The sequence below is a fragment of the Phasianus colchicus genome, chromosome 3, assembly GCF_987193195.1.
Source record: "Phasianus colchicus chromosome 3, bPhaCol1.hap1.1, whole genome shotgun sequence".
Lineage (NCBI taxonomy): Eukaryota > Metazoa > Chordata > Aves > Galliformes > Phasianidae > Phasianus > Phasianus colchicus.
Genome location: NC_143438.1, coordinates 24,939,763 through 24,966,749, shown reverse-complemented (window position 1 = coordinate 24,966,749; position 26,987 = coordinate 24,939,763). Strand labels below are relative to the sequence as shown.

At 40.2% G+C, this 26,987-nt stretch overlaps 1 protein-coding gene across 1 annotated transcript in view; it reads right to left on the bottom strand.

Moving 5' to 3' along the window:
* Nucleotides 1-24,309, bottom strand: part of DAP (death associated protein) — a 43,518-nt gene extending 19,209 nt beyond the window's left edge. Inside the window, exons 1-2 of the mRNA XM_031589219.2 lie at nt 24,144-24,309; nt 16,985-17,081 (exon numbers count right to left, since the gene is read on the bottom strand). Of these exons, the coding sequence (XP_031445079.1) occupies nt 16,985-17,081; nt 24,144-24,198 (152 nt within the window). The 5' untranslated portion in view covers nt 24,199-24,309. The remainder of the gene's footprint in view (nt 1-16,984; nt 17,082-24,143) is intronic.
* Nucleotides 24,310-26,987: the final 2,678 nt, after the last annotated feature.

Genomic DNA, 26,987 nt, shown 5'->3' with positions numbered 1-26,987 from the left:
TATAGTATTTTCTTCATAGAACCTAAAATTATTAGTCACTTCAATCAAGAATCATTTTGATCATGTTAATAGCTGCATGGAACGCTCACCTGTGCAACTGTCACTGGAAGGCATAACACAATCTTAAGTGACAGTAAAGAAGCCTGTAAATCACAGTCCCTCTGTCCTCTAATATTTTAATAGTGTAAACTGCTTCCTACTGGGATGCAGAGGAGAAGTTGGCAAGAATACTACACACACAGGTCAGTCTTAAGAGATCATTTATTTCCTCGTTTCTCAGAACCAGGCTGTGTTATCAATACTAAAAGGTTAGTTATCAACTCTGAAGAACCGAAGTACTTTTTAGGGACCAGCTTCATTCCACTTGGTTCAATCTTCACGTACAAAATCAAGGCTCCCTGGCCACCTATTTCCACACGGTTGTTCAGCACAGTAAGGCCAGGCAGTGCACCCAACTTTCTCTTTGAGAACGTCTTCCAAGATGATGTCTTCATCAGTGAGATGAATCCCTTAACCACTGCAGGAAGTGTTCTCTAAGTCACCCAACTGTTTAGTTGCAACAGAGGGATGATAATCTTACATTCTCTGCATTAACTATACTCCAAATTCAATTTAAAACAAAACAACTCACACATTATAAACTACCCCTGCTTTTTTCCAAATACTTCAAAATCAGTACAGATTCAGCTGAGGATTGCTTTCTTCCAACACATGGTTCTTGGAATTCATCAAGTAATGGAAAGCAAAAGATAAAAAGGTAAGGACCTTGAAGAAGTGCACAACAGTCACGCAGTGGGATTCACATGAAATTATTCACTGGAACACCTCTAGCTGTACAGAAGTCAAAGCATATTACCTCTTAACTTTTAAAAAATTCATCCTGATGCTTCTTGAAATATTCATGCATGACTGACAGAAGAACTGAGACAGTTCCCACCAGGGCTCGACTTCCTACACAGCAAAAAGGCTACCCACCCTCTTGTAGGTAGAATCCTTCTCACAGGAGAAGATGATTTTTAAAAAAAAAAAAAAAAAAAAAAGGATGTAGCCCTGCTTAGAAGAGAGCCTCAGCTAATGCTCCTTTGTCAAGAATTTTCCCTTCAGTGTTTTGAGGGGGCAAAAACACGTGAGGGGTCCTGAAGGTGACAGCAGATAACAACTGTCCCATGATGGACAAAGGACACAGACAAGGCAAGACTTGTAGGAATTTTCAGGCGTGTGACAAGTCTGAATATTTCAAGCCCCTCAAAAAAGGCAAGGAGCTCAAAAACTCATCTGAATTTCCCAGTGTTAAGTGAGGGACTAATTAGATACTTCATCTGTGCTTGTAAATTATACTTTGAAAGCATCTGTGCTTGCATATACCTACTAGGTACGCATTAAGGCACAGCAAATGCAGTTTACCCTGTACAGGAGTCCTCAAAACTTCATGGGCTAAATGGGACTTCCTCCATTTTCAGCAGACTGCAATATCCTCCCAAAACAACATAATACACCAGCCACGCTTTATTATCATTGCTTCTCTGTGATGTCTCTACTATATACCCTTACAGAGACAAATCCCAAGAGGTCTAAGTGCAGAAAATATGATCTTGACAGGTCAGGCAGGAATAGATGAAGACAAAAAAAAAAAAAAAAGACATTCTGGGATCTGTAAAAGAGTGGAAAACACACATGAAGCTAAACTGGAGAGAAACCTAAAACAGAGCACACCAAGTGATGAAATGCAGGTTGTACTTAATGAAGAAGAGATCAAAGTTTTACAGCTAATATTTTTCTCCCAGAGTCCTGGTGAACAGCAAACCGAACATGAATCAGTAATTCCCTAGCAGTACACAAGGATGTGCAGACTGTGCGGGAAATTATCTTCCTCTCCTGAGGGCTCATTGGATCACATCTGGAATATGGCATCCAGTTCTGTGCCTCCCACAGAGGACATCAAAATAGTGGAGTGAACTTAGTGGAACCACCTAGATGATCAGCGTGCCAGACCACTCAACCTGTGAGAAAAGGCTCAAGCCAACTGGCTTTGTTCAAACTGCAGGAAAGAAGGCTTTGGGCCAAGAGCCTACCACTACATACAAAGGAGGCTGTCTTCTGACATCTTAGATGAAGTCAGGCTCTAAATGGTGGTATATGGTGGCAAGGTAAGAGAAAATAAGCATAAACTGAAACAAGGATGGTTCACACTGGCTATTAGGAGAAATTTTCTTACCCTGAGGACAACCAATTCTGTGGCTTCCACCTTTGGAGGATTTCAAGACCAACGCAGATAAAGGCCTGAGTATTCTGGTCATTACATTAGTTGACCCTGCTCTGAGGCTAGTCTAGAGATCTTGAGGACCTCCTGAACCTGAAATACTACATGATCCAGACTCTGGACTGTGTAATATGCCACAGTTTATAAGAAACATAGAAATATAGTACTGTAAACCAGACAATCTACACCAGACAAGTTGCTTCCAGTGATCAATAACAAACCTTAAACAATACTGCTAATAACTGAAGTATACTGTGATCACTTCCCTTAATTCATCTCATCAACAGCTCTCTGTCTTCATCTGTTTCTATTCAGCCAGGCTACCCACAATTGAGAGCTTTCTGAAGTTTCACCACTGCCTTTGCTTTCAGCACCTGGAATCATCTCCAAAACGTAAATAATGCTTCCCTCTAATAATGATCTGAAAAAAAAGACAGATATTCAATATCTCCTACTACTTTTAGAAGAAAATTGGTAAACCAAAGCTCAATGAAGTTCAAAGATTTATTTTTATTAAGCTTAGTTTCACCCAGTAATATTACTCCTTGAAAATTCCTTTGGTAGCAGGATAAATAAAAGGAAGACAGGTTTTTTGTTGTTGTTGTTCTCCTGAAGATCACTTTCACAAGGTTGAAAGGTTGCATACAAGTCATTAGATAGTACATTTGTATGACACGAATTTTCTTCAAGTTTTCTCCAAGTAAAAAGAAAACTGGAAAAACAGATTTGATCACACAACACAACCTGACCACCACAGTGATGAGCACTTTAAGATCCTTAAATTCACCAGGAGGGAAAGTGATAATAGCAATAAGCTGTCATTCTTTGCTCTGGCCAGCAAATGTATGAGGTAAGGGCACTGTTAATATTTTGTATATTATTCCTGGCCACAAAGCAACAGCATAATCAGGAGCAAACATGCCTTTCTCTGCTCCTTTCTGTTCATCAGGTTTGAATTCTTCTTCCACTCTGCTTTAAATCCTCCTTCAGTTTCTTCTTTCTATCTAGCTCCAAATAAATCTCAGCAGGTTCTCTGTCTCACCTAGTACAGTTCAGGTCTCTTATATTCACACAGCTCTGCTTTCCCACTATCTTTTCAGACAATTACAATCTCTTCTTCCACATGCCCTGAATCTCACTCCTGTCCCAGAAAGATACTCATCCCCTCAGGACCTTTAATTCTTCTCCTTATTAAACAGTACTGATAAATTACTGCTTGGAGACACTAGTCTCTATGTATTTCTGCAGCCAGGATCTTCTACTTATTTAATTCTTGCTGCAGAATCAAAATGCAACTTCAGGAAATGGCATGTTTCTCTGCTGCCCATAACTAGTACCATTCTGTTGGCAGATTGTGAAGAGGAAAAAATAATTATTCAGGAAGAAAGAAATGCCTACTTTAAATATGACAAGTTAACTTAAAAGTTTTGCTAGAAATCTTTCTGGTACTGTTGTACAGTTTTGCCCACTATCACAAGGTAAGAGTTGATAAGAGTATAACACTTCCTCAGAAAATGTGTACTGCTGGAACAAAGCAAAGATGAAAAAGTGGTGGCAAAAGTAAAAGCAGCTGTCTATAAAGACAGTGCTTAATCCAGAAGTCTTACCTTACTGAGATAGCACAGTATTTCTAATTACAAAGCTAGACTCATAGCAGTCTTTGGCAAGCTTCTTTTCTTTTTGGACAGAACTAAGTGCGTTCTATGACTGCCTGAAAGGTACTGCCGAACTCGACTAGTGTGAAATGGTAACAACAGAACTTTGATCATTCAGACAATTGGTTCCGATTTTAACAGTGTCAGTTGCCAAACAGTTCTTTGCAGCCTTTGCTTTGATCAGAGAAAATGACCTCGCTGTCCTTTTAAATCCAACTGCAATTAGTTCTTTAAAGTTCAAGTGATTCAAATGAAATCTCTTATGACCAAAAATGCAAATTAATGCTTTAGTTCTAAATATTGATAGTTCAGGGAATTCAGATTTCTCACTGTCCCAGATACACCACTGAAGAAAACAAAATATCAACAGAACCAAAAACATAGGAATAAACATACTAACAAGTCACCAGAACTAGCAGTATCTTCATATGCCTGTGTTAGTAAAGATTATGAAACAGTTTTTAAAGTGTTTGATTAAAAGAGCACAGATTTGTACATTACTTCCACACAAGCATAATTTATAACAACTAGTTCCTAAAAACACGCATGTTTTAGCTCTTCTTTTCTCATTAAGTCCAACAATGGCTAGAGAATAGAGCTGAAAATAATTTTAGTACCAGTGTATTTATTGCATTTCCCAGAACATCAAGCTGTCAGACTAACAATTAATTTCATTTCAAATTAAACCTGACAGGCAGTTTCTTGATGAAAGAACATGTGTTAACTAAAACACCACTCTTTCAAAACACCTCCTTCATCCAGCGCACGGTTTTTGCAATAGCCTCTTCCTGCTAGGTGATTACAGAATCACAGAATCGCCAGGGTTGGAAGGGACCTCAAGGATCATGAATCTCCAACCCCCCTGCCACACGCAGGGCCACCAACCATCCCACCTAATGCTAGACCAGGCTGCCCAGGGCCCCATCCAATCTGCCCTTGAACACCTCCAGGGACGGGGCATCCACCACCTCTCTGGGCAGCCTGTTCCAGTACCTCACCACTCTCTCTGTAAAGAACTTCCCCCTGACGTCCAAATTCTGCTCTTCCTGTCATTCTTACTGTGAACACAGCAAACCTCTACCTTATACTGTCAGTATACAGAATGAAGATTTCTCTCCCTCCCTAAAGAAGAAAACACAAGATCTTGACTTAAGTATTTCTATCATTCACTAATGTAGCAGCTAATAAGTTATACTGAATACATGGAATATTGAACCTCTCTTATATTCTTCTGCTAAATGAGGACGACAATATACTCTGAGGAACTGATATTTAATAAACACAGTATCCTCTATACTTCACTGCTTATCCTCAGATTCTTCATCTGTCTCTGCCCTCAACTCTTTTGCAAATGAGATCTACAAAGCAGCTACAATGGAAAGGAACAATAACCAAAGTAACACAGTGAGGACAGTGTCTCTTTAGCTACCAGAAACAGAGGACACTCAAGGACAGAAGTCTTCACATATCTAAAGGAGAAAGGAAAAAAGAAAATACACACAAAAAGAAATGCCAGCAAAATTAGCCTTGAAAACTTCCTCTTTTTAATTCAGTATCAGCCCGCGTTACCTCACATTCACAGACTCATCTTGCCTCAGGAAAAGGTGTCAGATATACAACAGCAAGCAAATTATACAAGAATCTGATAAGGAAGTTTCTTTTTCCCACATCAGATGGAGGCGCTTTTATTTATTTATTTTTAAGAAGTCAGCTGATAGATAAATGATACTATCTATGTACTGCTATTGTAAGATTTTTAAACCCTGTAAAGTTCTTGCTTGCAATGACATCAAGTTTCTGAGACAAATGTGCTGATATCACACAGTTTTTTGCTTGGTCATTTAAAAATATTTTAAGCTATCCAGTTGCCTGAAATTTTTCCACACCAATTAGAAAACAACATAATTAAAGTACTCCCTGTAGATATAATCAACCTTAGCTCAGTCCTTATGCTCTTAGACAGAAAGTACCAGGTTCCAGAGTACCTTGCAAAGTTGATCTTTCTCTACTTAACAGACATAGCATACATCAGAGATCCTCAAAGCACTATTATAGGACATTTTATAGAGGAATATCAAGATCAGCAGCTATGCTTTCTGCATGCCAGGTAACAAACAATAAAACTATTTACAACTTGGAGATGAAAACCAAAAACCTGCATCTGGTTCATGAACTTAAGGAAGAACTACCAGAGATCTGCACAGAACGCTGGTATATTGAAGATACAGAAGTTTATTTCCTAAGTAAGTTGTAAAACTCTGCACAGGATTCAACTTCCCCATGGTCCCTTATGGAGCACACAGCAGCAAAGGAGAGACATCTCTACCTCCACAGTGATAACCCTGCACTGGGGAGCAACAGTCCTAAGTTTAAAGCCAGATACAGAGAAAAAGAGAATAATCTGAAACTAGGACATCTGCACCTCAGCCTACCCTAAAAGCATAACATCATTCTGATTGCCTTGTAGGGCTCTTCTTTCACCAGGCCTAGTTAAAGATAGCTTACTGTGCTTAATATGAGGCTTAGTCCTTCATGGAACATGTTAACAAATTACACAGAACAGGAGTCACTGCAGATACCTGTGACTAAAACATAAAATGGCCCTTGAGGCAGAAGAACAATTGCAAGTAATACCGTCATGACCACAGACAGGTGGGAACACAATCCAACAGTATCTCACAACAATTGTTTTTCAGAAACTGCTCACAGAACTAAGCATACATACAGCTTTTGTTTACTGTTATGAGACCATAAATTAACACAGCTCTTGCAGTTTCTAACTTACCACCAGGCTCAGAGAAAAAGGATTATTCACATCAACAGAAACATGAGAGAAGGAAAATAGTCAGCTTTGTCCTGTCATAAGACTCAAAGCTTTTCTTCTCAAGAAAGTTGTAAGACAGACTTGGAGGGTTTGTATTATCATCTGTACTACATTTTGTACTTGATCAAATGGTCAGCATCCTTGCCTGTGGCAGGCGGTTTGGAACTTGATGATCCTTGAGGTCCTTTCTAACCCAAACCATTCTATGACCTGTGATTCCAGAAGACTTAGACCATTTCCCCTGTTGGCCTGGAGAGTAAACACAGGGCTCAAACTCTATTCCAATAACATCAGGTAACAACTTCTTCCTTGCTAGTGGAAGAGAAAGAGGTTAATTCACATTCTGGCTGTAGCCTACGTTTGATTCATTTTACCTGTCAGCTAGCACTAAACTGTGCTAGCTTATGACCAGGGCTGCATGGTGAAGCTTCTAACAGAATCAGAGCTATTGCTACAGAACAGAGAGATTTAAGCATTTTACCAGTTGTCTTATTCTGTTCACAGCACAGTTTCCAACTCAACCTTTCTTTCTTTCCCTACTATCATGCCAGAGACAGGAATCTAGCAAAGATGGCCAAAAACCACATGAATATTTCAGACAGCAGCCAGACTGCCAGCCTCTCGAAAGTGTTTCAGTGTGTGAGGCAATACAGGCTACAGTGCAATTAAAGGAATCCTTATTAGATTTTCACACTGCTGTGATATATGATCATAAAAAATTCTCTACACACATAAATCAGCTTGTTCAGAGAGCCACTGGCTCATCTAAGAAAGGCCACATGTTCAATATTTCCTTTCAGTACCTTGTATTTTCACTGGATATTCCAATGTTGTGTTACGAAAGAGAGAAAATAAAAGCATCTCACATCTCCCCTCTACCTGATTTACTGATAATCTCTATGATATCACTTCTATTTTGCAGTATTACCGAACAATTAAAGATTGCAAGGAACATGAAAGAGAACAGAAGATCAGACCAAAGTGCCATCTCCATGCTGCACCTTGACCTATCAATTTTTAAGTGCTTTCAAGTACCTCTTCCCCAATCACCTGCTGGTGAAGAACCTTTCCCTAACCTCCAGCCTAGCAGCAGATGGACCACAGACTTGCATCCTAAATAAGAATTATCACACCAGGAGTGCTGTAAGGGGGCAAGAGAAGCTCACTACTGAGTAGGAAAAGTCATGAACATCAAGAACCAGACACTGAATCACAGCACCTGTTTTCTGCATAAAGATTTTCAGGTTTCTTTGTATACATTGATATTTATCTATTCTAATGATTTACATAAAGGAAGACAAAGTACACGAAGGATAATCAGAAGCAAATAAAACTTCTAAATCAAAAACATCCTTTTATTCACAACAATCTATAGACAGATCAGTTTCAATGCAGGATTTATTTGCAATGACTATGCTTGTTAGACTAACATGTAACTAAGTTTTTTAATCTATATTTACCAGGTTGTTTTCCTCACTCTTCAGCTGGGAGAAAAAAAGATAAAGATCTGTACAAAATCCCTGCCAGACTCGACGTATCTTTCTTTGCTCCAGCCACTCTTACATTTCCTTCTCTTTACATATTTTGAAAGCTAAAACATAGCGTTGGATTTTTTTTGCTCTTTTAAGCCAAGTTGGATTTGGCAGATCATGAATCATCAACTAACAGTGCAACTCATATCTTAAAAAAAAAAAAAAAAAGAGGAAATAAAAACGTGTAAATCAAGACCTTCTTCTCTTTGCTTCAATGACTGTTTTCACTCTTATCTGTTACAAAAGCTCAGTTTGTACTTATGCAGGTGACTGTAGCCTGAAGAACACAGAATTACAAAATTTATGCTGCAGATTAAAGGTAATGAAAGCAAATCTAAATAAATTATAGGAGATTTAAGGTGCTAACCCAAATACTGCTATGCAAAACTGATTTCCAGGAAGCAATCCTTGGTAATTAAAGCTAAACAAGTCTAAGAAGGAAAAAGATTTCTATCCTGTTTCATGTTAAAGAAAACTCCCAGCATGTAAACCTTGGAATTTCGTTGTACGCTGCAGCAAGAAAAGCAGCTCCCACACGAATGCATTAGCAGCCCCAGCCCTATACATATACAGTGTTGTACATATTCTAAGGAATTCCTAGGAAGTCCCAGAGAAACCCAAACCCATCAGAACTGAGATTTTTTTGCTAATTGCAGTTTTTTTTAACAGGATGCCTCCAACCAAGCTGCTATTACTGAAATGTTACAATAAATCAGAAGGCAGCAAATTTACTGCAGTGAATGCTTTCTAAGCAAGTAATCTGCTGCAATGGAACAGCTCTCCCAACTGCTACAGCAGACTAAATAAAACTCTGATAATAATGCAATAAGTGTTTTAGTGTTGTCTTTAATTCTTTCTCACATGTCTCAAGCTTCTACTACCAGGGTTCTGGGAGCAGCTGCATGAAATCCCTTCCTGTTCATCCCAAAGACAATTAAAAAAAAAAAAGATAATTCTAAAGTTTAGTTTCATACTAAGCTGCTTCAGACCCTACCACAGTTGAGGCTGAGAAAAAAAAAACAACGGAAAGGAAGGTGCTACTTGAAAAAACTAGATCCCCTCTTGGCACACATGGTGTCAATCTCACACACCTCCCACTCATTTTTAGCTCATGGTGGCTTCACTTCAAACATAGGTTTTTGATTCTAAATAAATGAGTAGCATCTGGTTCTTTGGCAGCTTTTTCTAATAGAAATTCAGACAGCTTTAAGAAGGATCTCAGAATTGCTGAATACTTAAGTAATAACAATTTGGGCTTAGTTGGCATAATGAAAATCATTCGATTATACTATTTGGATTTAAAGATTTTTATGCATTATAACACCCACATAACATCCTCTTTCAGCACTATTTTCTACCTTCAAGCTAGTATAGGAACCTTTATCTCATGCATTATATTAGGATACCAAGAGAAAAATACAATGCAAAATAACTGCTGAAGCTGTTATCTTAGATTTCACATTTTGTACAGACATGGAATGTCATGCTACATGAACTCTGTCACTCAAAATACTACTTCCCTTCACATTCGTTTTACTCTCACATATGACTAAGCTTTCTCACTTCCTTCACCACACAGAATACATATGAATACATCACACAGACTCATTCTTTACAATCTTCTTCTTACACCAGCTTGCCTGACAAATCAACTCAGCATTCCAGTTAATGTCGTAAGACAACATATGTTTCTTTGAGACTGAACAAGGTTCTCACTGAGGCGGATGGTATATCTACTATTCACTTTGAGGGGTGGAATATCAGATCTTTTCTTAGTTCTCTTCACACATGCACAGAATACTTGGAATACAAAAAGAGTTAGCCATACAACAAAATAAGTAGCACTTTGAAGGTTTTATCGACTTACTCTTTCAAGCATCAAGAAATACTGGAAGCATCTTCCTGTATGAGAATGCATCGTCAATAATCTTGTCTAGCTTCTCCTTTCCATTCACGTACAGATGTTTTCACTTAAACAGAGATATTCACAAACACTTTTCTTGGTTTACAGAAGTTCTGCATTTAGAAATAAGTCATGGTTTTATGTTTTTTTTTTTGTGTGTGATTGGTATTTCACATCATAACATCATGCAGCGCACTGGGAGTTAGAGTTAACGCTCCAGTTCTGTGGATTGTTGATAGTTCCAGGTACCTGGTTCTCAGAAGAGAAGAACTACATACCCCAGAGCACTTTGCATTGTTCTGTTTCCATCTTCTGTTCAGATGGAAAGATAGAACTGTTTGCACATCGTGAGAGGTCCATCTTTTTTTGCCCTTCTGCTCATTCTGGCTGGATATCTCACCTTCAGCACTAGAGTAAGGCCTTTGGTTTTTGGACACTCTCATTTTATTTATTAGTTTCAATTCCTGTTATATTGTATTATCATGTGTTATTTTGCATTTCTTTAATCTTTTCTAGTGAATTAGTTTGTTTCTCCTCAGATCACTGCCACTGTTTTGTTTTTAGGCCCATCTTCCTAACCTTTTCCCCTCTCCCTTTTCCCAGCTCATGGGTTCGTGGGCCCCCTTGCAGAACCAACCCATAAACCGTTGGCAGGTAGTTACAGCTAAATCTGTAACAATATATGCATTTGATAATGCTATGACCTGTGTTGAACCTTATCTTGTTACTTCTCTGCATGACTGGTCATCAGGAAAAGTTATACTCCTGAAACAGTTGCTTGAAAATTGCTAATACTACTTATGTTTATGTAATTAAATTATGCATAGCTCAACTTTATTAGGCTTGAGCATCTGTTAATCATAAATGCTCTATGCAAAAGATTAAGACTGAAGATGAAAAACGAAGTGGGAAAATGTGTTAAGGAAAATATCACTTACATAAAGCAGAAGAATGTAACACTTAAGAAGCTGTCCTCCTAACTGTGAATTTAAGTCCAAAATAATAAATATGAAGAGGATCAGAGAAAAAAATCCACAAACGACACAATCTTTCAGAAAAATAAAGATGTTCTGGAGAGTAGAAACCTATTTCCCTTACTGGGATAAGATGTTCTTTACTCTTTTTAAGAATATCACAAAAGTATAATCGCAGATCTTTACAGTCTTTTTGATAGCAAAATTGCCTTTTAGTCTTTGAAATACTTAACCAAGTAAAGAAAAAGTCTGAGTCACATCAAACTCTAATATGAAGAAGAGAATAACACCCAATGTTAGCTGTGGTTTGCATTTTTCCCAGAAACTGCAAGAATGGTGTTCACAGCCAGGGTGCTTTTTCCATTTCATTTCCCCCAGACATTTCATCCTCTAAGGACAAGTGTCTCCAAAAATTCCATACCCGAGTAATCAGAGCTCAGAAACCAAAGACATGAATAAAAACCCTCAGGTGTCACAACTACTGTATCCACACAGTTAATTAAGTTTCAGTTTTCACATGGTCAACCAAAATAATGCTCTCCTTGGATGTAATCTTTGTATCAAAGCATCTCACCTCAGAGAGGTAACAGAATAAGGCCCCAAAAAGAAAGCAGGGAAAAGACAAAAAGCAGTAAAAGAAAACTGAATTGTCAAAAAAAAACCAAAAACAAACAAACAAACAAAAAAGGTATGTATGTTGATGACTGATACCTTTAAGTATTATCAATTTACTCCTGCAAAGCCACCTATAGTGATACAATAGCCCAACGGACTTATTAAGGCAAAGAAGTGGCACCATCCACATAAAAGTCTGGGTCAATCCTTGACCTATGCAGAGTTGAATACTTCCTCTCCAAAAACTAAAGCAGATGATACAGTATCTTATCTATCCCCACCCATTTTATTTTTTTAAATGCTCACTTTTCCACCATTTTCACTAAACAGATACAGGAACACAGATGAAGAGGATCTCTTTTAGATTGTGTTGGTGAACTACACATGATAAACATTAACACGCTGTTTGTTCTGAATACGTATGGAAGTAGAGCTGCCCATTCTTGGGGTTTACTTTCTAAGTTCAACAATCCATAAATTGTCTTTTTTTTTTTTTTCTTTTTTGACTCTGTTTAGAATTACCAAGATTTTCTTTCATCAAGCAAGTATTATCTCTAAAAGAGACAATATTAGAACAAACTTGATTGAAACATCTTCATCCATGACGTTCGTTACCTCCTACAAGCCTTGTGTGCGAAGTGAACTGAATGTCAGATGATGTCATTTTCAGTTCTTGTTTATGATGTATGGCAGAACAAGTTGAAGGGCGAGGACCTCAACTCTACAGTTCCTGCACCAGCTAAATAACCAGAACAGCATGAAATGCAAGACATAAAAATAATTTCAAGGGTTTCTATGCTTAGGGTGTTAAGAAGCATACACACTTGTGCTAATGGCTTAGATGTATAATTACTTTGTACTTTTTAAATTCTATCATGTTTGCATAAAGCAGGTTATTACATAGCAAAAAATTTCAGTGACAAAAGACTCTTCAGTGACAAATGAAAACAGAAATATTGCCTACAGCTTATTTATTGTTAGTTGCAAGAAAGCTAATCGAGGGAAAGGAAAAACAAATTTTTTTCTGAATGAAAGTACATAGCCACTGTCTAGACTTCTGAGATTTTCACTTCTCAAAGAAAAAAGTGTAACTTAACTAAAATATTCAAACTGTACTGCATTTATATTCAGTAATTAAGTCACTGTTATTATCCCGCCCTGTATCAGAAATGAAACAAAAGAGAATAATCTTTAGTCCAGAAAGCCTTGGCAGCTTATTGCTTGTTAAAATAAGAAAATGAGCCAGATATCTGCCTTATTTTTTCTTTTAATTATCTAGATACCAATATCTTACTATCATTTCTTCTTCTTGAGGTCCTAAACTGACAATGGAGCTTTTGTGCAAAACTGAACACTTGAATTTATCTGCCCTTCAGTATTAGGGTTAGAGTCGAATTCTGGCAGAGAACTGAGCATGATATTGCAAATCTCAGTTAAACATGCATTCTAATAAAATTTAGAATTATGAACAGCCTATTTATTCCAAATTCCCTGAAAAATGACAGTTCCTATTCGTAACCTTACTTCTAATTGTATGTTTTACCTCCATCATGTACCAGAAAACTTTCCAGCAGTAATCAAAATGACTGTAAATCAACACTGCAACATTAAAAAAAAAGACACATCTGCAACAGTTACAGCAATAAGCTGTTTGACCAGAAGCTTATCCAGACAGTGTACTATCTCCAGTCAAGCTAATCAAAATCACTGTTGTCCTAAAGAACAAGAAGGCCAAGGACTTCATCCACGCCTTCAGGTTCACCACCGACATCCAGGCCACAGTGACAATACTGGCTTTGGATTTCACAAGCACAAAATTTTTTTAGTTCACCTAAATCCAGCAATGCAATTTCTGCCTTCTTCATTAAGCTCTTCTTCACAGAATCAGACCAACCACTCCTCTTTAAGCAAAACTACAGTAATACCATTACCATTTGAAGCTGAGAACCATCTTACAGGAAAAGTTTAAAATTAACACAAGACCATCTTACCACGTATTAAAGAGATCACAAACTGCCATGATGAAAAGTCAATCATGAAATAGTAGACTGTCAAACTGTTACTGTAGGAAGCAGGACTGAATAAAATATTTTGGAAACTAAATTACAGTAACTGGACTGCAAGGTGTTGAACAACCAAGTAAAAGAATTATCAAAGATATACCTGGCGAATGTCATTCTACAGGTAGCTTTGTCACTGTACCGTTAATTACTTCAGTTACCTATATCAGCTTCACTTACACTAACTCAAGCAATACTAACATAAGGCATTATCCCTCAAGCACACTACAAAAACAACGTTAGCCTCTCCAAAGCCGTAAGTATTTCTACAAACTCTAGCTCAATGTTTTTTGTTAAACTATTTAGATTCCCATGCTGATGTGTAGTCTAGGAAAGGACACATTCTCAAAAGCTCCCAGGGAATTCTAGGAGAACTTGAAATCCTCTGCCATAACTAACTGCCAGTTCCATTAGTCTGTCCTCAACTAAACCTACAATGAGATTAAAATAACTGCTAAATCACTGTAGCCTCCCTGTGAACATACACACTATTATTCCTTTGTTTTATTATTTTAAATCATTGTGAGCTGTTGGTAACACCTGCTAAGTACTGCTTCAACATCTGTTTGCTTTTTTTTTTTTTTTTTTTTTACTCTGAATGCAACATGGAGTAGAGATTGCATCATATCAACAACACTGCCTTAAAATGGCTGTTTTAAAATGGCAAAGACTTTAACAGTAGAAAGTTAAAAACATCTGTTTAGTGAAAAGACACTTTTATGTCTCTTGACAAAAACTATATTGATGCCAGAGAAACCACAACAGAAAGCTAGTACCATAGCTGATAAACCTCTCTCCATTGGCACTAGAAATCCAAACGTTTTGGAAGGTCACCATGGAGCACCAGATGCAGAGGCACAGAATTAGGGATTGCTTCCAGAAGGAAAGCAGCTATCATGCTGCAAGGCACATTAATTTAATTCTGACAGCTTTATGTACTATGACCTGTGGAACTTGCTTATCCTGTCTATAGCTGAACAGCCTCTTGCTCACATCTACAGAATGTACAACCATCAGTTGCAGATGCATTCCCACAGGAACCTAAAACATTAAACTTTTTACCCTCATAGAGAAAGGTTTCCCAGCTCTGATAGGAAACTTAAAATTTTATAATCCACGCTGGTTTCTACCTAGGTGTGCTCCTTATATTCATCCTGCCACTTTCCTTCACAGGAAGAGTTAAAAGAAATTCAGACCAGTGTTATTTGTATTAAAAAACATGCTCAAGAATAAGTATGCACAAGAGCCTGAAAGACAGATAACAGATGGTCTAAAACAAAAGCAAAGCAAAGAGCAGGCTCCAAGTGCATATTTTGACAATAAATTGATCAAGTTGCTAAGGCAATGGATTTCATGAGGTGCAACAGCTAACTAAATTCCAGTTAATAAAGTAGGTACAGAAGACATCACACTTCTTACTCTCCTTTAAGAGTAAAAATTGATCCTGCTTTACAATATTAATGTCATTAATGTTAGCATCTTAACTAAGACCAGGAGGTGACCTGCCCTCCCAACCTGCTAATCATTCTACTGCCCCCACTGTTCTTTGCATTGTGGATTATCTATGGGCGCCCAACCTGGACTCTTCACAGACAAAACTAAACTGGAACACTTATTCCAAGGATACACCTAACACATGCCAGCTTTTATTGGTCATTCATTCAAAGAACCAAACAAACTAGTCTCCAGAACACGCACACACAGTATGAACACTAAGTCTTCAACAATGTCTCCACCTACAGATTTGCTCCTATCATGCCACTTTACTTGCTAAAACAGACATAGCTAAAATTACCAAGGTAGAACGTAAACTTCTCCCTACACTATTTGACTAACAGGGGAAAATGACAATCCTGTACAAAGAAACAAATAAAGCAGACAACTAAACTGTATCAGAGGTACAGTGAATAAGTAATAAAAGCCTTGTCATTTGGACTCTATTGAGATTCCCTCTCTGTGATGTTGGCATGCCAAGGAAATGGAAGAAACAGCAGGTATAATACACAGGATAAATAAAAGCGTGTAAACCCAAGCAAAGTTTAAATTAGCCACAAAACACAATTCCTTCCTTTAGACAAAACTCAACTGCAATACAGACTCTGTTCCAACTTATGCTCCATTAAAAAGAAGAACAAGGTGACTAATTTGGTCAGCAAAGAAACAGCAGAAACTTTAGTTTTCCAACCTTTCATTTGAAAACATCAATTAAAATCATTCTCTCCTTCTCATAAGTGCGCTCCTTCTTTCCAATGCAAAGTGTGACTTGGAACAGTTTTCCAACAGTAGTCAGTTTTTATTCAGACACTTTTACAATGCTTATGTTTTCTTACCATTGTTTTAGATGTTAAATAAACATTACTTAAGTCAGTCTCACTAAAGCACAAGAACAGTGCTCTCATTTTATTTTTTGCTGCGAGCAAATTGTAAGAACAAAGCAATACCAGTTATAGCTAGTACATAAGAGTTCTAGGTAAATACAGTGCTGGCTACAAAAAAAAGAGCAAGCCAAGGAAAGCAGCAAAAAAAATTGGAAGCGTCTGTATGAATGTTCCAAACATACAGCTTAGTTCATTGAATCTCTCCTGCTTTCATTTCTACACAGCAGTTACTTAGCATTTTTAAGCAGATTTATCACATAACAGCTGTCTTGATATCTTCCACCATGAAAACAGCAGAAAGCCCACCTAAAGTGGCTCATGTTAATAACTTCATTCTTACTTGTCTTGACACCATATTGCCAAATGCTTTACAGAGAAGGAAGTACAAATTGAACAGCAAAAGGACTCCATTAGCACACAGCAAGACCATCTCAAATGGAGACTGACAACCTAAAGCTTGTGTCCAAATGTGCCTGGCTTCTGTTTCTGCACAGCCTGAAATGATGTTCAGACTTTTAGGAAAGATGATATCTTACTCAAACTGCTGTGTTTTATTTCCTCTAACCTTCTCTTACCTGATCATTTAATGGAGGCTCAGTGTGGAAAAAACACCAGAATTTCCAATTCTCTTCACAAAGCACATAACTTGCTTGCTTAAAATCAATTTTATAATACAAAAACAACTGTACCACTACTTTGCTATCTACAAGTAAAACAAACTGCTGATAACGTTCAAGGCAATGGAAATTAGCTGCAGCTTATTCACAAAACCAAAACACTCACCTGCTGGTTTCCCAGTCTTGATCATCCTTATCTTTTTCTTCTTTGGTGTCAGAACTGTGTGGGTGTTTCTGCACAATCCGCATCCCACCCGCTTTAACTGGAACAGAAATGAGAAAGACAAAACCTCACTTAAACCAGCACAAGTGAATAACAAATGCTTTATTGATGACCTCTCCATACACAGTATTTTGCAGAGTAACTTATAACAACCACTGTTTGAAAAAGGGGCCCAAACTCTTTAACAGAAGCAAATCTGAGAAGCATCTACTTCAGGACTGCATCTGTCATTCTCATTCACATCATGCCATCTTTGCTCATCCTGAGAAGCCGCATTTCATTTCACCACCTGCTTCCAACACTGTTTCAGAATATTCAAGTCTGTTTTAACTCTCCCCCTACCTCTGTTAACTTGTAGTACTCAGAAGAAATTGAGGCAACGGCTTGCATAATAGTATCCTAAAGGCCACAAACTTTAAATACTCCCATAAAACAAGATGGGCAGAAGAACCTAATTTGTCACTTTAAGTCAGAAATTCAATTCAAATATTATAGTGGTAATATTTATTTAAAAAAAAATCATAAACAGTAGAGTAAAAAGCAAGTTTTAGGAAGACTCAATTTGCATTAATAGAGCTTTTTACTTTGCAAGGCCATCATTACCACATTTCAAATCCTTGTCATGTTTCAGTTTTAGTAATGACATAATCACGAAATGCATCCCTTTGAAATACGGATTGAGAAGTGAAAGCAAATCCACTTACATTCACATCTTCCCCTACCCGTGTGAAATATGAAATAAGATCTAAACCCAGACTGTAACACTGCAGCAACTAAGGAGAGCAACATACTGGGTTCTTCTGATGGACTTTCTGTTTTAATACTGTAGGTTTCTCTCTGCTTCAGCAATTGCTCTGCATGCTTAAATCAAACATGGGACATCATCACAGAATGGTATGCATTGGAAGGGACCTTTAAGATCACCTAGTTCCCAACCCCCTGCTACAGGCAGTGACACCTCCCTCAGGCCAGGTTGCTCAAAGCCCCATCCAGTCTGGCCTTGAGTGCTTCCAGGGAGGGGGCATTCACAACCTCACTGGACAACCTGCTCCAGTGACTCACTACCCTCACGGTAAAGAATTTCTTCCTGATATCTAGTATAAATCTACCCTCTTCCAGTTTAAAACCATTTCCCCTCATCCTTTTGCTACGTGCCCTTACAAAAAAGCCCCTTCTCAGCTTTCCTGTAGTTCCCTTCAGGAACTGGAAGGCCCCTATAAAGTCCCTCAGGGCTTTCTCTTCTGAAGAGCCCCAGCTCTCTCAGCCTATCCCTGTAGGGGAGGTGCTCCAGCACCTCTGATCATCTTTGTGGCTCTCCTCTGGAACTACTCCAACAGCTCCATGTCCTTCTTGTGCTGGGGTCTCCAGAACTGGACACAGTACTCCAGGTGGTGTCTCATGAGAGCAGAGCAGAAGGCCAGAATTGCCTCCCTTGACCTGCTGGTCGCACCTCTCTTGGTGTAACCCAGGATACAGTTGGCCTTCTGGGCTGCAAGCGCACAGTGCTAGCTCATGCTTAATCTTTCATCGACTGTCAGCCCTAAATCCTTCTCCTCAGGGCTGCTCTCAAGCCATCCTCTGCCCAACCTGCATCCTTACCTGGATATAAGAGGATGCATCACAACAAACTGGAAGAGTTCCATTCCAATCAGTAACCACTACAGCAGTCAACAAGAAAACCTACAGACAGGCTAGTTTGTTCTCCTTGTTTACACAAGTGGAAGGTCCATGGGCAGCTTCAGAGATGGCACACTGCGAGCACAGTGCCAGGGCACGTGCATGGGTGATTCGAAGGGAGCTGAAGCAGCTTGCTGCTGTGGTTAGGGCAGGCTGGGACTTCTGACAGCTCCTTGCTACCCACCTCACAGAGATTAAGGCTCAGTGGCTCAGTGTGAATCTATGAAGACTAGGAATAGGGCAAGCTCTTAGTTCTTAACTTAATTCTTCAGAGTATCAATGAATCACACACTCCTGCGCTAAAGTTTTACAGCCTACATTGGGGAAGGCAGAGACAGTAACCACCCCCAAGGAAAAGTGTATATTAGGTCCTTGGATTTGTTAAATAGATTTTTAAGTTTCATGTAATATTTGAAAGATATAATTTTGATTTGATAAATGACATTAAAGACAAGCAACCAACAGAAAAATAACGAACAAAATATCTTTTACAAACCTTCAAAACCATGTCCACTTATTGTCCAATAACAAAATACACAGCATATTCACCGTTTTTATGTTGTCTCCAAAACAGAACTAAAATATTTTAACACGTAAGACATGTTTCACTTGGGACAGGGAACAACAGAAAGATTAGGTAACATATATATGTAGTGTTAAAGATGAACAAAAATAAAAAATCCTCCATTTTTTCTAGATGTAAACTCCTTAGAAACTCAAGTCTATTCATAAAAGTAAACACTCTGAGTCTTATCAAGCACTGTCTTGCTCTAACATCATGATTTTACTTAGTTAATCAAAGTCTACAAGCTAGAATAAGACCCAGCTAAATTGCTGACACCAAATTTCTGAAAGCCTAACATCCTTTCTTGCAGCACTCACTCTGCTTTACCTTCATTATTTCTTTTAACAGTAACATTTAAACCTAGTCTCACTGCATAATCAGACCCTTTTAACTCCATTTCAAATTCTTTTTTTGTAGAGGATGCTACCACCCATCTGCCAGGTCACAAACAGCATTTCTGGACAATGTTTCCACGCTGCAGCTTTTCACATCTAATAAAGAACCAGGTGTAACAATACCCAAGGATTTAGCTGGTCTAAAACACCTCTTCTCTTCCTTTATATATCATCAGTCTGGCAGCCACTTGTTTTCTTTCAGCTGACATTGGCAAGGATATCCAGCTAACATATTCAGCTCCTTCTGCAGGTAGTTATCATTTGAATTTCTGAAAGCAAAAGTGAAATATTCACCCCAGCCTCCTGTACATGCAGCTGAGCTACATCTATGCCAGCCATGATACAACACAGTAATACCTAAACTAGTTTCAAAAGACTTGAGAAGGAGTATCTTCACACCACAATTCATCTCCCTTTTCAAAAGATTTCAACCCAGCAACACACCAGCGTGGACAGAGAAGAAATGATTATATGCCCAAACTTGAAGGAAAAATACTCAATTTGTGAGATTTTCTTGGATTAAGAGGATTCATCTATTTCCTACTTGCCTAGATTTTAATACAATGGCTGGACAAATGCTTTCCACAGTGATTCTGTCAGTTAAAAACTATTCTTAATAGAATATGAGCTCAGATTCTTCGTAGAGTGGAAAAAGGACTTAAATAACTGAGAAACCACCTTCCAGAACATTGGCAGGAATACATGCCCCAAACAGGAAGGTACCAGCAATCGCCCTGGGATCAGGAACAAAACACTTCCCGTACTGAGACGGGTAATTCTGCAAACCTCAGTCTGCAATGCTGCTGGCACGGGGTCCCTGTGAGGGCAGGGGACCAGGGAATGGCTGCTGTGGAGTTGATGAGGTACCATCATCTTTCACAGCGTGAAATGAAAAGGGCTCACCTGCCAGCAAACTCTGGGATCAGAGCAGAAAGGTCCATTTGTCCAGTTACTGGATAAGAGATAGTTTTTAGTTATTAGTTGGTTTGCTCTGAGCTGCAGACAGGACTGCCTTGTTTATCCTATGAATGAAGCCTGCATTCTTCTTATGGGTACAGCTACTCCGGACACCTCCCAGAAATGCACTAAGCAACCTGCTTCATATTCAAGGTGACCTGGAATCAGCAAGCATTCTTACTTAAACTTCCCTCCCACTGCCATGCTCCTAGACTTTCAAAATAAATCACACCAGGCCAGAAAGCACCAGGCACCTGCAGAAACATTGCAACTGAGCTACCGCTCTGACCACAGCTCATTCAGATGGGCAGTGTGTAACTTCATGGCCTAGGGCAGCCCTCTGTGGGCACACCTTCTGGTTCAGGTGAAATAATCCCATTCAGAGCCTCTAGAAATCAACAGCTTAGCCAAGATCTTCAGCTCCTTCCTGTTCACCTTGAGTGTAGTGCTAAATACTAGTAATTTATTTCTCATGAACCACATCAGTATAATGGAAGCTGTTACCGTAAGATGTATGAAAACCCAAGACCAAGAGAAACCTTAAGCAAGCCCTTTTGCATGCTTAAGGGAACAAACATTAGCGTCTGACAAAACAATGGAAGTAAGAGTTATTATATACCTTAATTTCATAGAAATCCTGGCTTAGAGCTATTTTTTTCTAATGCAGAACTAAAGCACATCACTATTTTCATGAATCCACTGTAAAGCTTCATAAATAAACTATTACCACAATCACCTTGCTTTACTCATTCACAGTAGTTATTGGAAGAAATGAACAACTAAAAGCGTAATTACACAGCCCTTTTCAGCTGCTGCAAGCCATACAAACCTACACAGCATTGTATTACAGACGCATTGATCTCACTGACAGATATATATGAGGGCCTCAACTTAAGCTTTATTAAGTTTCAGAAAGGAGTTCAAAGCCACTTCGTGTACCCTGTTACCAACCTGAGGTCTTAAGGTTTCTATTTCATTATCCTTTCTTTTTTTCAAGTGTTTTTCTTGTCTTTTTTGTTTTACCTATGGGAAAAGATCAATGCAGAGAGGAAGCTAGCAGACTGCATGCAGTCAGCGAGGGCTCACAGTGCACATGAAATATAATCAGTTTGTCAATTCAGCTTCAATTTCATGATCCAAATCCTTCCTAACTTTTATGCATGTGATTCATACTCAATGGTATTGATTACAGATACAACCATACGCAGCAAATACAAAGCTTTCAAGCTGTTAGTCAATGCTTGCCTAAGAACTAGCCTATTTATTTAAGAACACTATTCAAATTGCCTACAGGTTATTCTTTCATTTTTATTTTTTATTTTTGAAGAATTCCTGACTTATTAAAACCTCTGTGCAAACAGCCATATGGCATTACATTATTATTCAAGGATCTAAAACAGCTTGGGATAGAGGATTAAAACCTAGCTTCAGCCTCTACAGTAAATATGAATTGCCATTAGTCAGCATGTTCATCATGGATTTTCAAAGCATTCAAAGGACAACACATCAGAAGCACTCTCCTTTGACAATCAGTTCAGAACCATCCTCTTCCTGGGATGACTCGAAGATTCTGTAAAACATCCATTTCCCTCATCTCATAGAGGGACTTGGCATTCCCCATCCAAAGCTGAATTGGTGCACACTCACAGGACACCCTCAGGGTTGCTAAAGATCTTAAATGGTAAACAGCTGAACAAGCTCTTCAGCTCATATGTGGATGCACATCTTACAAAGGGAGAAGATACTGAAACACTCTGACAGCAAGGAAAACCTGTTGTACTCCATTTACAGTTTTGCACTGTGCATCATTATTTTTAAGCTGGCCTATGGAGATTTTTAAATAACAAACCATTGATTCAGAACACAGGCTTTGAAACAAAACCATCAAATAAGCAACAATATAAAAAAATATAACTACAAGGCAGCTAGCTGGAAATGTCTACCAGTCTTCCTTCTTCCCCTTTCTGCTGATGGGTTAGGTGTGTCTTCTTGTTGCACCAATCTAACATCTCGGTATTTCTTTTATCCTGAAGCAAACATTCATTTACATCATCTCAAGGAGACAGAATTTCAAGAGCAATAGCTTCCACTGCTTGAATGAGCTCACCATGAGATCTAACTAGCCATGGAGGTGTTCAAGGCCAGGTTGGATGGGACCCTGGGCAGCCTGATCTGGTGGATGTAAACTGTGCCCCCGACAGGGGGCTGGAGCAGGATGAGCTTTAAGGTTCCTTCCAACCCACACCTTTCTATCATTCTGTGAACTCTGATGAATTTCAGCATTTCTGACTGAAACACCTGAAAAACTATTCCACTAGGAAACACTGGAAGACATAAGAAAAGCCTGTGGAGCAATGACTGAATCCCCATTTTAATATTGTAATCAAGATGAAGAAAAATGAGCAGAGTGTGAAAGAACAACACTATGAGCAATGGGCCCTCGCTGCACACAGCAGCTCCCATCCATGGTTGGTGACGGATCTATGCAACACCAAAGCTATGACTCAGCTCAGCCTGTGCCCCACCACTGCTCTGCTTTGAACAAGCAGCACTGGGTGGAAACTGCCAGAACAGCCTCAGCCAGCGAGCGTCTTGTTCTGCCTCCTTCCCTACTCATCTCTAGAACTAAAGCTCATCACTGTGTAGCTTCAATCACCTCAACCTAATGCAGCACCAGAACCACTGTGCACACACACAAAAAAAAGGATGTAAGGAGCAAACTGAGCTCCTGGTTTGTATTTCCACTTGGCATGCAGGGCCTCGCAGATGGCAGGGCATGCTGTTATTAACTCAGGCTGCTTGTTCCCCCTCCTGTGCAGGCAGGGCACCTCTGTCAGTCCCGGGGCTGCTCGCAGACCTTCTTCACCTTTCAAGGACAACACACGCTCACGGATGAGCACCCAGGTCAGAATGTGAAAGTGTCAAAAGCAGCAGCGACCAGGCCTGAAAGCATGTGCAAGCAGAGAGCTTTTCAGCTAAGAATGAATAAGAGGAAGGCACAGGGGAAGAGCAGCCTCTGTCGCTGAGGAAGGAAAGCTGCCAGAAAGCCAGCGAACGGCTCGGGAACGAATGGCAAGCTGCTGGCCGAGACCCGGACAGGGCACACACACGCTTCCACGTCCTAGGACACAGCAGGGGACGGAGACCGGCGAGCTGGCGACCTTTTCAAAAGGCAAACAAGGAGAGCAAACAGGTTCAGCCTTGAACCTCCTGCCTGCGGACTTCCCTACGCGGCTACGCGGCTACGTGGCGCCGGAGCCCTTCGCGGGCCGAGCAGCCGCCTGCCTGCCTCCCTCCTTCCCCCCCACCCTTGCCGCGGAGAGCCCGCTGGGCCAGGGCACGGGAGAGGCCACCTGGGCCCAACCCGGCCGGATGTCGCCCCGTTGCCGGGCGCGGTGCGTCCCTCCGGGCCTCCCCGTTCTTCCACCGCCGCCGCCCCGGCCCTCCCCGAGGCCCGCCCCGAAGGCCGTAAGAAAAAGAGCGGAGAGACGGGACCCGGCGGCAGTACCAGCAGGAGGGTGTCCGGCCCGGGTCTCGGCTTTCTCTTTAGGAGGCGAAGACATGTTTACCCTGACAGCGCCCGCACGAGCGCGCCCACACCCCGCTCCCGCCGCCAGCACCGCCTGCCGCCCGCCCTGTCAACGTGGCCGCCCGCCGCCGCCAGGACGCGCCCAGAGAGGGTGGGGGTGGCCGCGGGTCCGCCCTGTCTGCTCTGGCCGCGGGGCGCGGCGCGGAGCAGAGGTGGCGCAGAGCCCGGACTTCCACCCGCAGCACGGCGTGCACCCGGGCGTTAAGTTCCGCTCCTCGGCGTGGAGCGTGTTGCCAAACCACCGCCGCGCTGAAGTCGGCCCGTTGTTTTTTGGTTTTTTTTTTTTTCTTCTCCCCTAAGCAATATGAAGGCGTTTTATGCAACTGGTGCCAGCAACAGGCTGCCTTTAAGAATTGTAACAATCAACTGCATTACCAGCAAATTGCAAACGCTATGTGGTGGTTTGGTTCTCTTTCATAATTTGAGATAAGGAACAGGAGCATAGAATCATTAAGTTTGGAAAAGACCACTAAGGTCATCCAGACGATCCATCAACCCAGAGCCCATGCGCCTAACCACGTCCCTCAGAGCCACACCTACACGTTTCTTGAACACCTGCAGGGGGAGCGACTCCACCATGTCCTTGGGCAGCCTGTGCCACTGCCGCACCACTCTATCCGAGAATTTTTTTCCTAATATCCAACCTCAGTCTCCTTTTGCACAACTGAAGGACACTCCGTCTTGTCCTGTCACTGGTTGCCTGGGAAAAGAGGCCAAACTTCACATGGCCACAGGTCTCCCCGACCCTCCATTCAGTCTGAACAATCCCAGCTCCCTCACCTGTTCCATGTAAGACTTGTGCTCCAGACCCTTCACCAGCTTCGTTGCCCATCTCTGGATACATTCCAGGGCCTTGATGTCTTGTGAGGGGCCCAAAACTGAACACAGTACTCAAAGTGCAGCCTCACCAGTGCTGAGTATAGAGAGATGATCACCTCCCTGGTCCTGCTAACTACACTGTTTCACTAATACAAGCCAGGATGCCATTGGCCGGCCTTCTTGGCCACCTGGGTACACTGCTGGCTCATGTTCAGATGGCCATCAACTAACACCCAAGATCCTTTTCCTCTATGCAGTTTGCCAGCCACTGTGCCCGAAGCCTGTAGAGCTGAATGTGAGTCCCTAGAAACTGAGCTTATGATGGTTTTGGTTGAACCTCCCAAGAGTGCCGTAGCAGTACTCCATCCCAGTTATGTTACAGGGAAATTAATGTAGCTATGTGACGTAGCATACTCTACTTACTTGCAGTCAATCTTTCTAACAAATATTACCATTGCCAAAACATAAGTGATGGGGAATGACATGGGTTTTTTTGGCAACAGATCAAAATAGAATCACAACACAGTATCCTTAATAGTCTGAATAAACAAATGCTGTCAAAATGCTGTAAATAAGTTGTTGAATTTTGCTGCTGGGTAATTTTATTTTCTTACATGTACAGTACTTTGAAGTTTCAGATTATGTTTTCAGTTCTGCCACCTGTGTAGCCTAATACGAGTTACTCCAGTTCACCTTCCAGTCTCTGTCAAAGTCTATTCAGATTTTCTTTATTTTCTAGAGTACAATTATCTCCTAAATGAGATTATAAGGTTTCCTCATCTACTTTTCTCTTGATTTGAATGAAAAGATTACATTTTGGTTATTCTTGGTTTTTCGAGGTATGCTTGGCTTGAAATTCCCACTGCTGCTTATAGCAGTCAGTATGAATCTTTGCTTTTGAAGGTTTCATGTAAACCAGCTATTATAGAATGGGAATTCAAGATAACATGCTTTATGACATAAAAACAAACAAACAAACAAACAAAAAAAAAGCAATTCAAAGTAATGCGTTTTTTTGTTTTGTTTTTGTTTTTTGTTTTTCCTCTGAGAATCAGTAATACTGATAGGTACTGATAGGACGAGGGAAATAGTTTTAAACAAAAAGAAGGGAGATTTAGATTTGATGTTGGGGAAATTTTTCACTGAGAGGGTGGTGAGGTGCTGGAACAGGCTGCCCAGAGAGGTTGTCTCTGGAGGTGTTCAAGGCCAGGCTGGATGGGACCCTGGCAGAGCAATTGATTTCTTGCCAAATCTAAGGTAGTGGCATTCCTTCTGCTAAGGATGTTGCCCTAATATTAGCAACAATATCCTTCTTGATTATGCTGACATGCATATAGAGTTTAGTAGTAGACATTAAAAAGATGAGAGTGGTCAGTCTCTGTCATTTCTAACAGCCTTGTTATTTCTACCAGAACGCATAGAGTATGACATCTATGGGCAACTGCAGAGGGAAACAGTCAAAGCATTTACAAAATGTGGGCAGCTTCCCTCACCAGGTCTGCCGTACCTGGTGTTGACATCTAGATCTTAGAAACTAGAACAAAGACAAGTCTCAACTGGAAAACCAGTAAATGAGACCATCACAGGACATGGCACTGAAGTGCAAAGGCACTGTGAGGGAAGAGTATATAAATCAGACTGTTTAGAATATATAAGAGCTGTTCTGAAGACCAGCATTTCTTTTAGAATAAGAGCATTTCAGTGAAAGGTTCCACAGAACACCTCTTCAATTCATCGATAAGTGTTTCTAAAAGAAATATCAAGCATCTGCAGCAACATCCAGGGCAGCCAAGAAAGAGCATTTTCCAGCTACTACTAATTTTAGCTAAAATAACAAGCAGAAATAAGCTACTTCTCTTCTGGTAATGGTAGAGGCAAAACCCCACCTTTCCATGTTCCATCCCACATTTAAAAAAATAATTGAAAAATAGGAAAAAGCCCTTT